At 52.4% G+C, this 15125-nt stretch overlaps 3 protein-coding genes across 3 annotated transcripts; all 3 read right to left on the reverse strand.

The window, feature by feature from the left end:
- Window positions 1-1688: 1688 nt before the first annotated feature.
- On the reverse strand, window positions 1689-3573 carry LOC34622271. Its single transcript, XM_026338570.1, has 4 exons — window positions 2943-3573; window positions 2335-2483; window positions 2049-2206; window positions 1689-1758 (listed from the first exon to the last, which is right to left on the reverse strand). Exons 1-4 carry the CDS (start codon window positions 3571-3573, stop codon window positions 1689-1691), a joined length of 1008 nt encoding a protein of 335 aa, XP_026194355.1.
- A 1412-nt stretch (window positions 3574-4985) lies between these two features.
- On the reverse strand, window positions 4986-6378 carry LOC34622272. Its single transcript, XM_026338568.1, has 3 exons — window positions 5850-6378; window positions 5312-5756; window positions 4986-5121 (listed from the first exon to the last, which is right to left on the reverse strand). The coding sequence occupies exons 1-3, from the start codon at window positions 6376-6378 to the stop codon at window positions 4986-4988; spliced, it is 1110 nt and encodes a 369-aa protein (XP_026194353.1).
- A 2296-nt stretch (window positions 6379-8674) lies between these two features.
- On the reverse strand, window positions 8675-14536 carry LOC34622273 (ice-structuring glycoprotein). The gene is made up of 8 exons (XM_026338569.1): window positions 14393-14536; window positions 12908-13083; window positions 11883-12465; window positions 10243-10674; window positions 9841-10087; window positions 9597-9637; window positions 9323-9454; window positions 8675-8956 (listed from the first exon to the last, which is right to left on the reverse strand). Exons 1-8 carry the CDS (start codon window positions 14534-14536, stop codon window positions 8675-8677), a joined length of 2037 nt encoding a protein of 678 aa, XP_026194354.1.
- Between the last annotated feature and the right edge of the window lie 589 nt (window positions 14537-15125).

Consider the following 15125-nt stretch of genomic DNA (forward strand, 5'->3'; position numbering starts at 1 on the left):
ATGCCCATTCACGTAGCACAGGGCTCCATGAAACCTTCAGGGGTCCTCGAAACGTGTTATTTAGAGACTTAAGTCCAGAATGTCTCTAGGAATTCACGGGAGGGCATCGGAGGCTGTTGTATACATTTTGGAGTGGTGCTTGGCGTAAAGTGTATGATGGATTCTCACACCCTACTGATGACGTCCTCCTACCACAAAACCTCACTATACCTACGCAGCAAAGGCTCTCATTGATTTTGCGCGTAGGCTCCCAGATCCTGCCACTGCCCGACGCTTGTAAGCTGGTTCCCAATTAAGGCTGAGTGCTGCGTTTGACCTTGCACAGTATGCATGCACAACGAAGAGTAGCTTAGAAGTGGGGAAAATGGAGTCCCTCAGAGCACTGTAATGTGGCTTAGTAACTCCACGGTTCCTCGAATCGGGTGATGGTGTAGTGGGCTAAGCTTCACTTTCTAACACTAGACCTAGATCTAGCTGGGAGTTGGCGAAGAATTTTTGTACCTGTTCGGCTGTCGATGTTCCTTGTTTATGCGGAGAATTCTCGAATCGGTACAATAAGAAGCAACGCTCTGTACTTGTGCGCTTGACGCTCTGTGCAACGAACTGTAGATTTGAAAACGGTTATTGGACGCCCATGTGTGACCTAACTTTCCCTCCCTCCTGGTATTGGGACCTTTGAGAGGCGCGGGCAGGGGAAGCAGAGACTTCTTTTGGAAAACAGAAACTATTTTGTTTGTTTGAGTTAAGTGTCCGGTGTCTCCCTACGGAGATCTCAGATGGAGCATTCCAGGTAGAGGGGAAAGAAATCTACTTTGCCTTTCAACGTTTCCTGATCAATAGCTGCGGCAGTTTTGGTTATTGATACGTGAGGAAGGAAAGGGAGAGAGGAATACATATAACAAATGAGTAGGAATGAAGTAGTAGGTAGAAACGGACTGAGAATATGGTGATCGAAGATGCGAAACAAAGCCTAGAAGAGAGAGGGCAGCAGCTATTAATAGTAAAGGTGGACCGTTTGTGCATTTTGTTCCCTTCTACATATTGTTCTAGCTAAGCAGGGAGATGCCATAGCAGGGGAGACCCAGAGAGAGCTCTATTTCCCTACTCACGCTATGCAACTAGCAACACCCGCAAATATAAATGCACATGCAACTGCGTACATTGATGCGGTCCCATAATTCGGCTGACAAACAGGAGGAAGGTACAGAGCGTTTGTGCGTGCGAGAATTTGAGCACATCGTTTCACATGTATACCTTGAAGATGTGCAATGGCACACCATGACGATTTGTAGTCCATCTCCAGCATCATGTGATGCATGTCAGTCGCTACAGCTGGCCCCTGTTGCTGTGAAGCAATGGCGAGCCAGCAGGAAAGAAACAGCTAGGACGGGAGCCTATGTGAGGCCACGCCACTTTTTGTTTCACTTGGCAGCTTGCTTCTCGAGTTGCTGCAAAGCAGCGCGTGCCTTCTTTATCAGTACTCTGATGAAGAATACGAAGCCGTTCCTGTTATCCTCATCCCTGGCACGCACAGCAGCAAAGACAGTGGGTGCATGTCCGCAAGAGGCACAGGAAACGAAGAGGAAAACACAAGACATACAACCAAGGGGACTTGGCGTCCTTAGACCTACGGTATCGCAGAGGGCTGATAATGAAGGTGAGGAAAGGAAAAAAAGACAGCTGAAGGCTCACAAGAAGACAAGTGAGAGGCTCCTGTTCTTCGGAAGCCTCACGACGCAGCAGACCGTTCCCTTAGGGCTGTAGACATACCACACAATGCAACCAAAGTGCCAACGTATATGAAACCCTTTGACAAGGCCAACTCTACCCCACATAGTTCCACAGCCGCAGCGGACGCTGACAAGGCATGAGTTTGAAGAGAAAGAGAAGGTGTGTTCTATTGGACAGCCCACTAAGTACCGCCTTCTTGAAATATCTGGTGTTACGACATGTGGCACACTGCATTGCCGTCTCGCTTCCAGTATGCATCCCATCATAGCTTGAAACAGAAGAGGCGACACACCATACTGGGGCTGCGTGCAACATACTTGAATTCTGCAGCTTCTTGATTTGATTTGACGAGCTCCTCGATGGCATCAAACTCCTTGGATTCCTTTCCCAGGTGTACGGAAACGATAGAGTGGAGAGCTACTTGCCGATCGACTTTTACTTGAGACTGTGTGTAGGGCTGGTGGATCGCGAGAAGCTGAGGGGAGGGAATGACGCAAAAGGACGAAAACTAAACGATACGTTGCAAAGCACATTCATGGAAGAGTTGCAACGCGATGGAGATACGCCTTAGCCTGAAGTATGGATTAATGCCAAGGGGCGCACCATGTCTTTTATGGTTACAATACGAATGAACTTGTATCCCATGCGGTTGACTTTGACAAGCTTGACGCCGCTTTCATAAGCTTTTTGTATTTCCTTGAACCATTGGAACAAATTGTTGCCGACAAACTCACGCTGCATCGAATTAAGGGCTGCATTAAAGAGTACGGAAAGCGCACAAAAGACAAAGGAGCGACAAAAACAGGATGATTGAGCTGCAAAGAAGTCATATACGAGTACAGCGCATGAAATATATGACGCAATAAACAGTGCAGACATAGATGCAGCAACCTTGCATACTAACAATCGATATCTCGTGTGAGACGAGCTATCACATGCACATTTATAAAAAAGCAAGTCTGATACGATCAGAACAGGAGAACGTGCAATCAGATACGACAATATACGCTCTGTGTATATGCCTTTATCTACATGCACAGCTACGCATACACACATTCTGTCTGTAGCAACCGTGCATACACGTTGGGCATTCGCCGTGTACCATACTACAGGTACATGCACACTAATAAACAAAACAGTGCATATGTATGCATTTTATATGTAACTTTAAAGACTGTATATATTTGTGATATTTGGAGTTGATATCTGACTTTTAAGGTCTTCTTCATCGAATTCTACATCGCTGTCTTCACTTCCAGCTTCTTCCTCCTCTTCTTCGTCGATCTTTTTCTCGGTCTCATGCATGATCATATCAAGCTCAGTGATTGTGCTTGTGTCCGTTATTTCCTCTTGAGTGACCACGTCGCTGGGTAGATCAGCTGTTTCTTGGTTTATTTCTTCCATTTCATCTAGCAGGTGCTCATGAGCGTCGTCTTTATGCAACAGCTTCAGAAACGCCGCCAGCTCGAGTTTCCCTGGTAGCTTGGCTGAAGCTTTATCCCACTCTTCATCACCAGAGTCTTCATTCTCCTTGACCTTTCCGTACAACTGTTTGATCCTCTGAACGTGTTCGCTGTCCGGGAGCACGCGATATTTCTGTGCTAATTTAAATACAGAATTTCTTGCATCAGCTCTTTTCCCAGCCCTGGCCTCTGCAACAAAGTGAATCGCACGTTCATCGACGACAACCCGCTGGCGCCGCAGTGCTGCAACCAGCTCAGAGCCTTTCCCTGCGTGCTTTACGCTCCTCAACTTCTTCAATGTCGACGCTGACGGTTTCGGTGTTGTGTTGAACAGCTCGTCGTACGTCGACAGCCGAATAGAATCCTTCTTAGAACCCATTATTCTATCAGAAGATGTAAAACAGCGGTGCAGAGGAAAACAACAGAAGGCACAGCAATGTTACCAGAACACACACGGAACCGTGTGTGATGCCTGGTCCAGCAAAACCCAGGTGTGCTCCTGGTTAGAATTGTTAAATCCCCTCCGCTGGTTTAGAGTGGTATAGCTTAAGAAGCTAAGCAAAATATCAAAATAATGCAAATTCAAACATGTTGAGGGGAGCTGTACCACACGCTACTCTCCTCGCCAAGCGGTAGCCCGGCGTGCGCTTCTGTTGATTCCTCCGGCTGCAGCGTCGTCTTCTTGCAAGATCAAGGTGTTAATCAAGTTCGTTAACTGCAATGGTAGGAAACAGCGAGTGGTACACACTTTTAGAGATGAAAGAACCACAAGGAATGATGTAAATAAGGTGTTGGATAGAGCAAAAGCGCTGCATATCGAGCTACCCTGGGCAGTGGCATGTAAGCGAGGAGCCATGCACTCCTAAGCCGCTTAATTACACTATGCCCACAAAATATATGCGATTACATTATAAGGAATGGAGGTTTTGTCCACATGCCAATTTGCCACCGCCTTGGTTTGTACGGCTACGTAGTCCAGTGGCGCTAAAAGTGGTTCGAAAGGACCACGTTGCCGTTGCTCCAGTGGCACAATCGTTGCGAACAGACAGAACAGAGCAAACCTAAACACGCATTATACCGCATCTCGATATGCAACTTGAATACCTGTAAAAGTAGGACTCCCGGGCTTGCTCTCCCCGTCTCCGTCCCAAGCGCTTTTACACTTAAAGTTGCACCTAAAACTTTCCCACCGAGTTCGTCGTATATTTGCAATGATGAAGCAATATATTTGTTGTATTGCAGTGGCAACAGCAACCACTGGAAGCGTTTATAGAGCGGTACTGCAGCAACGATCCCGTACTGCGAGATTCAAAGTGTGCACTGCTTCACAGATTATAGCCGAAACAGTCAATTGCCGTCCCCTTAACTGTCCTATAGGCAATTAGCCCAACTTTCCTTGGAATTATCGGCCTTATCGCAACCTTTTAGAAGGAATGATGCCAGTGTAGGTGCCTGGTCGTCATTGTAACAGACATAGGCTGTAGTTATGGTAGTGGGGGCGGCATTTTAGAATGTGGGGAAGCGGCTTTGCAGTTCCGTGTTTTTGCAATGCCCTAGTAAGTAAAACATATTGGTCTGGTTGGTTATCACTCATCATCCCCTTAGGTTTTGGGGGCCTTAGGGGCCAAGGGGTTTGAGGCCTCTGAGGCGCAATGTAACAAGTGCGTAATTAAATAGCAGCAACTCCAGGCTTCATCTTGCCTTGCTGTCTAGTATAAGGCCTTTAACGAAAGGGTACAGCGCATGCATGATGTCCTCAGCTGCTGACACAGCAGGTAACAGCTGATTGAGTTAGAGGATGAAAGCAGCCATAACAGCTGCAGATACAACCGCGGCGACAGGGCCAACAGCTGCTGTACTACTGAGTACGGTGGTATTTCCTTGATCGTCGATAGCTACTTGTGATGGATTCCCGGGGAATTCGCTTCTGCAAAGATAAGCCAGAAAACCGACACACATCTGCCCACCACCATGTAAAATAAGCCAATTGCAGTAATCTCGCGGCTAGTTGAGGCACGCCGGGTACATCATGGTGACTAAAGCCTTTGGGGCACCAAGGGTAGCAACACCAGCAATAACAGAAGCAGCAAACAGCAGCAGCCGGCACAGCCACTTACTCGCAGTGTTGGCACGGACTTTTGAATGCATGTGGATCGGCGTCAATATCATAGACCTTGGGGAACTGCATAGCTACGTTTGCACATTTATGGCTGAGGCTGCTGTTAGTTTGTAGACAGAGTTCTTTGGTAGCAGTTTTGCAGCTGTCGCTGCCGTTTTGGTTTACGTATTCGACCTCGCAGAGCATGATGGGGCAGCGGCAGTGGCAGGCTGCAAAAACCCTAGCAAAGGTGGCGAGCTCTGCCGGAGTGTACTGATCCCCGTAATGCTTTTCCAGCAAGGCCAAGTAGTTGCTGTTCTCTGCATCGATGCATGCATATGCAGGGCATGCGGTGCCGTCCTCAAAGTGACGCGCAAGGGCAGACAGCTCCTCAGAGCTACACCGGCCCAGCCTGGGATCCGGTGCTGCTGCGTCCTGACTCTGTTGCAGCTGTTGCTGGGATGCAAAGGACTGATCGGTGTTCCCTTGCCCTTGCTCCTGAGGACTATGTTGCTGCTCCTGGGGTGGAACTGAGGGTATTAAATGAGTCGTCTCCTGTTGCGGCTGCTCTTGTTGTTCTTCGGGGACTGCTGCAGGGGTTTCCGAGCTAGGCTGCTGCTGTTGCTGCACGCTGGACGCCGAACTTGCACTGGCAGGGGGCGCTGGCTCCTGTGGTGCAACAGTAGGCTCCTGCTGTTCTTGAGAGTCTGGTTGTTGCTGAGCGTGAATCGGCTTGTCTTCAGCATCCTCATCTCCCTGATGGTCAGACAGGTGGCCCTGATGACCATGAGGTTGCATTGGATGATGTAGGTCTTCAAATTCTTGTGCATCGCCTTGGTGATCCAGCACCTGCTGCTGCGCGTCTACTGGGGGTACGAAAGCCTCATCGTGCACTGCCTCTTGTTGGGGTCCTGTCCCGGCTGTATCCGCTGTCACCTGATGCTCGTCGTCTTCGTCAGTGGCTTCCTCCCCAGTGGAGTGCTCATCCACCTCACGAGGCTTCTCAACGGGGTCTGCCTCAGGATGAGTCCTGCTGTCCTCCCAGCCTACGCCAGAGGTTGTATCTTCCGGGTGCAAATCCACCATGGAAGCATCTGCATCATTATCAGCCGCAGCTGCGGCTGATACTGTGCCACTGCTGCTGAGGTACTGATCCGCAAGCAGCAGCACTGCGAACGCGGTAGCAGCGTAGAGCAGCCGAGACACGGCAGGTGCCATGGTTGCAAGCAGTACAAAGAAAAGAAGTAAATACCTTCAGAAATTCCAAAAGAAAACAAGAAGGCTGAGCAAAACCACAAAACCCACAGTTACACTAGAGGCTGTGCGATAGCTGCTCGTGTGTATTGTGGGTGATAAATGGACGGGCAAATCTTGGAATGTGCTTCTGTCTATCACAAACAGAATTACGCCCTCGAAATTCCCTTTCCTTTGTCTGCTATATCGATTAACGTAAGTAGGAGGAAGGAAAGGAAGAAAAACTGCTGGCAGGATACAACACCGGACCAGGGCGGCACTCGGCGGCAGTGCGCCACACAGAGACGGAGCGACTCGCCTTGCTGTTGTTGCTGCTGCTGGCCTATACGTTCTATTGAAATATATAAAAATTGGGCAATTCTTCTCTTACTGGCTTCCTTTAGGACGTTGATTTCACCGCTTGTTTACAGCGAATCGGTGCTGCTCCTACAGTGCTGCAGCTGCACGAGTGGCCGTCGTGGAACTTCATATCCGACATCAAAGTGTGATTTAATGGATTATTTTAAGGTGGCAAACGGATAACTTTTGGTTTTCCATGTAGATCACGATGATGTTGCTGCTAGAGTTGTAACTTCAGTTCTTGCCCTAGTGACCTAACTGGCAGGCGGGCAAAATAATACCTGGCTGGCAAGGACAACAGGTCTGGCCACTAAGGCTCCTTCATACGCACATAAATGGTGTGCAATACGGAAAAGGTCGGTCTTGGGTTTGGGCGCAGCAAAATTTTATTGCGCTGTTCTCCCAGTTTCCGTTCGGAAAGCAGCATCTCAGCGGACTCTCTCCCCACTTGTGCTCGAGGACTCGGGCACATCGTTACTCCCCTCGAGACCAATCAATACTCACACTCGACCTGTTTAATGAGCCAGAGTTGGTGCTCGCGCTGTCACTATTTTTATGCCCAAGGATAGGGAATAGGAACGGCAGTAGCAGCTCTAACTTCCAGCTGTTTTCCTGCATGTTGTAGCCGGAATAGTTACTGAAAAACCCTGACCCCTATGGACCAGTGTATGCTTCATTATGGTGTTACATGCTTTGTATGCATGAGTTGGATCATACTGTGCTTTCATCTGTGGAACCATGTAGAGCTGTATACGCTGAAGGGTCGAAAGTAGCGCTCCAACTAGAGCTTTTAGAGCGAGAAAACATCTATGCCTAAGCCCAATGCAATTCTTGACGGAAAGCGCCAGGGTGTCTCCTCACCAGAGCCCCTCAATCCTTGCGCTTCCCCATTGGGCAGCGATGTGAGAGGTGTGGGACAGTTGCCGTGCGCTTTGCCGTACGCACTGTGCATTCCAAGCACACGTATGCAGTCGTGCATAGCATCTAGTACCCAGGCACACAGAATTGATTTCTACTGTGCGGAGTAACTCTGCACTGCAACAAACAGCGTTCACCAATGGCGAATTGACGGTCAATGCTTTTCTTATTCTTGATTCATATCAACCCTGGTAAGAAGCGACAAAATGTAAGTAGGCCCGCATTGCTGAGCGGCGATTGCTTGGAACGTTGTGAAGGTGCAGCAAGCTGAGTTTACACTGTCGCCCCTTCACTGATGAGCCCACAGGTAAGTGGGTACAGGGCAGGGGAAGGAAATAGCTGTTCTTGCATACAGGAGCAGCTCCTTTATGCAAAATTCGTTCTACAAGTTGTGGTCTCCGACGGAGGTCCCAACGGAATATTACAAATGCTCGGGCGACTCCCTACTCCGTGTTAGGTTCTCTTCGTGGCAGTGGTGCGCAATTAGCAGCTTAAAAGCGAAATTGAGAGTTTTTGGAAAACGAGCAGCGTGGTGCACACTTACCATGTGCCTGTCTTCTTCCTTCCCTCTCCCTCTGCTGCCTTGATTCCCCTTCTGGCTGGACACTATCTGCTCTTCTTCCGTTCAATAAAATAGAGTCCTGCCTCCCAGAAAACTCCTTAGCCTAGTAGATGTACCGCTCGCTATAGCTGCAACCCCAAATCCTATACGTTTACTATCTGGCCAGCTTCTCTTCACGCGCGAGGCTAACAGCACCAATGACCCGCTGCCTGAGTGCTGACAGACTGATCATGCGCACTGGCTGCAAACTGGCGTTGCGTTGACAGCAATAGTCACCCAGCAATGAAGGCTATATGGCTGCTTTAGCAGCTAGATACCTGGCTGTCTTGCTCGAGGCAGAGTGGACCTGTCTGGGGTAACAAGGGAAAGGGCTTGGGAAGACTGTGGCCTCCCATGCCAACACAGCCCCATGCTAAAGTGGAGCGAAGGGTGTTTTGCTGTTGGTGCAGCGATTGGTCTCGTTGCTGGTTCAGTTTCTGCTGCTCCAGGTTGAGCTGCTGCTGCAGCTGCTTGGAAACCCCAGGACAAACGGGAAGCAGTAGCAGGGAGAGACGCCGCAACAGCTCGAGCATAGGAGACATGACGCAGGAACTGGTGTCACTGTTTTTCCAGGGAGCCTGAAACAAATGCAATGACAAGCGCCAAGCAGACGTACCTCGCTCTTGCAGTAGCACATTCAGCACTTCAAACAACTCCCCCAGTACACGTTTCAAGTTGCCCCAATGTCTGTCAGCAGCAACAACACCTGCATCCCAGCATTTGCTTCGCCGCAAAGCGCACCGCTATCTCAAAGAGCCGCTGGGCTGCTCCTGCAGCAGAAATAACACCTCGAGTGTATCTATGTAGTAACTGCTGCTGTGCGGTTGCCCGCAGTAACACAGGCAGCAGAAATGAAGCGCGCAGCAGGCGCCAGCAAGAGAGAAATAGCAAAGCCGAGGACACGCCGGCATGCGGTGCTTTTGTAGCTGCTGATGCTGAAGCTGTTAAGCTGATAGCCGGTAGCTCCCGGGGGGGGGTTACCGCGGCTGGAGGGCTTGTTTGCTTTGAGAGGACAGCTGTGTTCAACTGCTGCTCTCTCGGCTGCACTTGCTGTGGTGAATTCTGAAACACGGAGATTCCCGCAATCTCTACTAGGCGGTGTGCCGCTGCTGTAGCGACTCGCTCGGCATCAATGGCTTCCGTTGCTGCGCCTAATACGAGTTGTCGCAATGCCTCGTCACCCGTCTCTTGCTGCTGTGGCTGCTGCTGCTGCTGCTGCTGCTGCTGCTGCTGGTTCAAACCCGCTGCAGGCTCAAACAACGCGTCGAGTGCCTCCTCCATGGTCTTCACAGCTTGTGCCGGGATATTTCTTAAGGGCAGCCAGGGACCCCACAGCGACTCTACCAAAGTGTACTGAAGAGAATTGACCGCTGGCACTTCTGAGGCGAGGAGCGATTCTGCTGCATCCGCTGCTCGTTCCGAGTCCCATGCAGTCGCTGCAGCTGCCAGAGCCTCCTTGCAGATGTGTGGGTGGGTTGCTGCTGCAAGGAGAAGTGGAGGAGGCGAAGGAGCCCTCCCCCGATGTTGCTGCTGCAGCAAGGACAACACCCTGTGAGCAAAGTTGCCGATCTGTTGTTCGAGTACAAAGGCAGAGGCGACAAGAGGATCCCTGCTGGTGCCACTGCGCGCGGAGAGCCTCAGATCTCTTTCGAATGATTTGCAGTGCAGCAATGCGAAACGCAGCTGCAACCGCCACACACAAACAGGCACGTCAAGGAGACTGTTTTCAAAAAAGGGGGGGCTCGGGTTGCTCCCTTAGGCCTACTACTGCCCTCCCGTTCTTCCGTAATAGAATGGAGTAGAAAAAGTAGCAGTCGCCCTCCCGCAATCTGGAGTACCCGGTCAGCTTTAAGAGTATGCAAAGCTGCTGCCGCTGCAGCAGCATCGGCAGACATGCTAGAGCCCAAGAAGTCGCTCCAATCGGCAAGGCCAAGCGCCGCTGCTGCAGGTGTAGCTGCTGCTGCTGCTGAAGCAGATCTATCGGGAGCCCCCAGTACATCGTCACCATCACCACCAACAGTGACACCGCCGACAGCTGCAGCGGGAGCAGCCGTCGACTTGGCTACCTTGGACCCTGAAGGCCTGAGGAGCCACCCATGAGCCAGCTGCTGCAGCGGCAGCTGCTGCAGCAGCTCAGTAGGAAGCACATTGTCATCCTGCGTGCTGTTGCCATGTGCGCGTCTGTTGTCGCTGAGGACAGGATGCCGCAAAGCCAGCAGAAGCCCCAAAAACAGAACGGCGTGGAATCGCGATATGTCTCTGCCAAAGATCTGCAACCGGGGAGGCCTGAAAGGAAGCAGCAGAGGGCGCAGCACCAGCAGCAGCTTATTCCCATTGCAGACAAAGGGTTTCTGACTGCAACGCAGCAGAGCACGCACACTTAAGGGGAAATAGCAGCATTTTTATACCGCGGCTTCGCCTCAGCCGAGTTTACCAGATCCTGTGATGGCTTGTTCTGCTGCATGCGGGCCTTAGGTAGCCACACAAGGCGTCGAACCAGACGTAGACAACGCGAGAAGAATCTCCCGGTACGGGCACACCCCAAACACAATCACAAGGTGTCAGACGCACTCCACTGTCAGGATTGCCGCTGCAACTGCTGCTGATGTCGTCGTCACTGTTGCACCTGCAAAGCACCTTGGCAATTCTTACTAGATCGCGGTGTCTAGACACTTCGATATCTCGTATGCGCGGCAAAAACTGCAAGAGCTCCCGTTGCTGCCCCCTCGGCAGCAACCACTGGGGCTGCTGCCGCAGCCACCTGCAGCAGGAACAGGATAAGCAGATATCCGCAACAAGCGATGGAGAGCAGCACAGGTGCAGTAACGTCAGTGCTGTAAGCAGCGAAGCATGGTGTACCCGGTCCTGCCTAGCTGTCCCCGCCGCTGTCTCACCTTTCGATAGCAGGTCGAAGTCGCTTCAAAGCAAAAAAATATCCGTAGCTCTCGCCTAGTTCGTTTGGCTGCTGCTCCTGCTGCTGCTGCTCTTGCTGCTGCGGCTGCTCTTGCTGCTGCTCCTGCTCCTGCTGCAGGGGTACATCCCATACATCAGCTTCCTCTTCTCCCCCCCCACCCCCTGATGACTCGTTTTGTACCGGCGAAGGCTGCACAGAGGCCTTATATATGAATCCCCGAGCCTCTAGCGCTCGCCACAGAGAGGCAACTACAGCAGCATGGGGTGGTAGTGCTTGCTGCTCCCCCTTCTGGTGGGACAGCTGCTTCTGCTTCTGCTTCTGCTGCTTCTGCTGCATTGCGTTTTGGAACGGGTGCAGCAAGAGCGCAGGATCTGGGGTGTACGTGCAGCAGACTTCAGTTGTTGCGGCTGTCTCTACAAAGGCAGAGCAACGGATGTGCGCTTGCTGCAGCAGCTGCTGTGCATGCTGTGATAGCAAAGACACATACCATTTGACGGGCACACAGCAGGGGATACTGATGCTTTTGCCCTGTCCTGCCGCAGTGGCAGCTGCAGCAGCACAAGCTCGTGATGCTGGTGCTGCTTCGTCGTCTGCCGTAGCGACACCGGTAGCTCCGGATGCAGCCATATGCGCAGCAGCAAGCTGCCGCTGCTGATCTCGAGACAGCTGGAACCACCATCTACGTGCGGCCTCAAGTACCTTCACGCCATGCTGATCGCTGCCACTCAAGAGAACATAATCCTCTGCCGCCTCCTTCCCCGTAGACGATATACCTGCACCTTTTGCACCACCTGAGGGGGCTGAGAATAGGGAAAGCAGAGACGCTGCAGTGTCTGCAACAATCGTCGTGTAGAGATGCCCCAAATGCAAACAACCATTGCTGTAAAAGAGGGGGGACGTTACAAAGACAGCGGACGCAGCTGCCGGCGAGTCTGTTGTTGCTGCTGCTGTGGCCTTTAAAGGGTCTGCTGTTGCGCTACAGCCGTTGCTGCTGCCGCGTCTCCCCCCACGGTGGGTGGCTTCTTCCAGACGCCACCCACCATGCTCGCGGGTGGTTATTGGGCATGCAGAGGCTATTGTAGACTTGCCTCTACGCCTCCTGCAGATGTTGCTGCTTCCCCTGCAGGGGGGCTGTGCGTGAGCCGTGCTGCGTGTTGACAAGGGGTGAAGGAAGGAGGGTTGGAGCCTGCGGCGGCTGCTAGTCGACGTGGCGTCGAGAAGCATGCAAAAGCCAAGACAGGACGCCGCGAGCAGCAGCAGCAGAAGCGACGCATGCAGCAGCAGCGCATTCGGGGGCCCCTGAGGCCGCCAGAGGCGCATCGACGCCTCCGCTGCTTAGAGCAGCCAGCGATTTTGTCGCCGTGTATAGCGGCAGAGAGCTCTTGTTGCTGCGGCTCTTGCGCACTCGCTCGTTCTGCCGCTGCATCAGTTTGCCTGGAGTATTCTTCTTTTTAGGGAAGGCAGCCTGGGATCCAGTGTAGCTGCCCTTGCTGCATCGTGGACGTCCTGCTGTTGGTCGGCGGCTTTTTGCTGCCTCTACGCGCTGATACCCTTCCCCTGTCTGTCCTGTGCGAGTTTAGCAAAATAGCGGCTCTGCAGCGTCGGCCTCACTCGGGGCAGTCGAGTCTTCTTCCCCGCTTTCCCACGCGGCACTGGGGAGACAAGGGAGGCGCTGCTCCAGTGTGTCCGCAAAACACTTGGCGTGATCGCGTGATTGCGTGATCGTGTGCTCGTGGGAAGCGAGGGGACTGGTTTTTTCCTTGGCCTCACAAAGTTCGGCATTCAGCAAGAGAGAAAGTGACACAGAGAGAGAGATATATGCAAATAGATATATACATATGTCTAGGTATACAGTAGAGGTGCAAGCCGCTAAAAGGTCTCCCTCTGTGTGATGACTTCTCTGGCAGCAATTGTCGGCTGCCGTCCGAGAAGAAGCCGAGCGGCGGCGGGAGACAGGGGGGCCTTGCTGCTGCTGCGCTGGCGGAAGCAACAGCAAAAAACTATGGGCAAAAAAAGCTGAAAGATCTCTCTGCAGTGGAATTTAGCAGCAAAAGCCGGTCTCATTTTTTGCAGAAGGCGCAAGAGAGAGAGAGAGAGACTGTCGCGAGACACCGCGCAGCCGCACGCAGTCCACGTGTGCGAACTGCAGCTCCGGCTGGCATGGGATTCTTCAGCAAGCGTGTGGAGTGGCAGCAGGAGCAGCGACTCCCCTCGCATCCCTCGGCACCTTCAATATCGAATACACATCAGCAGCAGTTCTCTGCAGCAGCCACAGACGGGGGCACACGCTGCAGCACATGATTGGTTACCATGCAGCAACAACAGGCAAGGCAAGGCAGCAACAACAGGCAAGGCAGCGAACATCAACACCCGCACTAATGACAGCGGCAGCAAGGCAGCAAGAACAGCGTCGAATCAACAGAGCCGGACAGCTGGGGCAGCGTTGCGAGGATTAGCAGTAAGGGTAGGGGAGCCTCACAGGCTACAGCCGGCCGTATTACCAGCAGCACGAACCAGTGAAGGAGCTCAAGGCAAAGGCAGCAGCAGGAGGAGGCGGAAGCGGCTCTGCAGCCGCAGCAGCAGCGGCAAGAGCCACAAGAGCAGCAACCAAAACGGAGGCACTGGGAAACAACGGAGGACTGCCTCCCTCTCCCCTCCTTTCGGCAATTTGCAGCATCAGACATCGTGTCTGCTAGAAGTGCTGCACCGATAGGACGAGCACAGTAGAGCCTGCGGGAGCCGCGGCAGAATGTGGATATCTTCCTTAGTGTCCTCCGTTCTAAGAGACGATGAGCTGCCCGGAGATGAAGCTTTAGATGAGCAACAGCAAGAGCAAGAGCAAGACCAACAGCGACAACAGCAACAGCAGAAACAACAGCAACAACGAGCAAAAGATGTGCATGTTTCAGAAAATGAGGAGCCCTTCTCACAAGGAGCAGCATCGTGGAACTCTTCTGGTCAGTATAGCCATGCCGCCTTGCTGCAGTTGGTAGAAAGGCAGCAGCTGCTGCTGCGGCGTGAGTCACAGGAAAAGCAACGCCTCCAGCAGCAAACTGAAGACCTAGAACGCACACTGCAGCTGCTGCAGCAACAGCTGCAGCAACATCGGCAAGGGCAGGGGCAGGCGAGAGAGAGCTGGGGAGTCTGCGCAAACCTGCAAGGCGCTGAGCAGCAACAACTGGGAGAGCATGCAGCGCAGCCGCCGGCTGAGGCGGCATATGATCACGAGCAGCAGTTGCTTCGACTGGCAGTACGGCAACAGAGAGAGCAACTGCAGGAGCAGGAGAAGCTGCTGCAGGAGCAGCAAAAAAAGCTTGAGGAGCTGCAGCAGCAGAAGCAGCAACAGAACGACTGTGGTGTGCTGCTGGAAACGCACATAGCTGAGAAGGCAGCTTTGCAGCAAGCGCTTGAGGAGCTGCAGCAGCAGAAGCAGCGAGAGACGGATTTGTTGTTGCAGCAACAGAACGACCGTGATGTGCTGCTAGAAAAGCACATAGCTGAGAAGGCAGCTTTGCAGCAAGCGCTTGAGGAGCTGCAGCAGCAGAAGCAGCGAGAGACGGATTTGTTGTTGCAGCAACAGAACGAGTGTGGTGTGCTGCTGGAAAAGCACATAGCTGAGAAGGCGGCTTTGCAGCAAGCGCTTGAGGAGCTGCAGCAGCAGAAGCAGCAACAGAACGACTGTGATGTGCTGCTGGAAAAGCACATAGCTGAGAAGGCGGCTTTGCAGCAAGCGCTTGAGGAGCTGCAGCAGCAGAAGCAGCGAGAGACGGATTTGTTGTTGCAGCAACAGAACGAGTGTGATGTGCT

The sequence above is a fragment of the Cyclospora cayetanensis genome, unplaced genomic scaffold (assembly GCF_002999335.1).
Source record: "Cyclospora cayetanensis isolate NF1_C8 unplaced genomic scaffold, CcayRef3 CcayRef3_contig_279, whole genome shotgun sequence".
NCBI classification, from domain to species: Eukaryota; Apicomplexa; class Conoidasida; order Eucoccidiorida; family Eimeriidae; genus Cyclospora; species Cyclospora cayetanensis.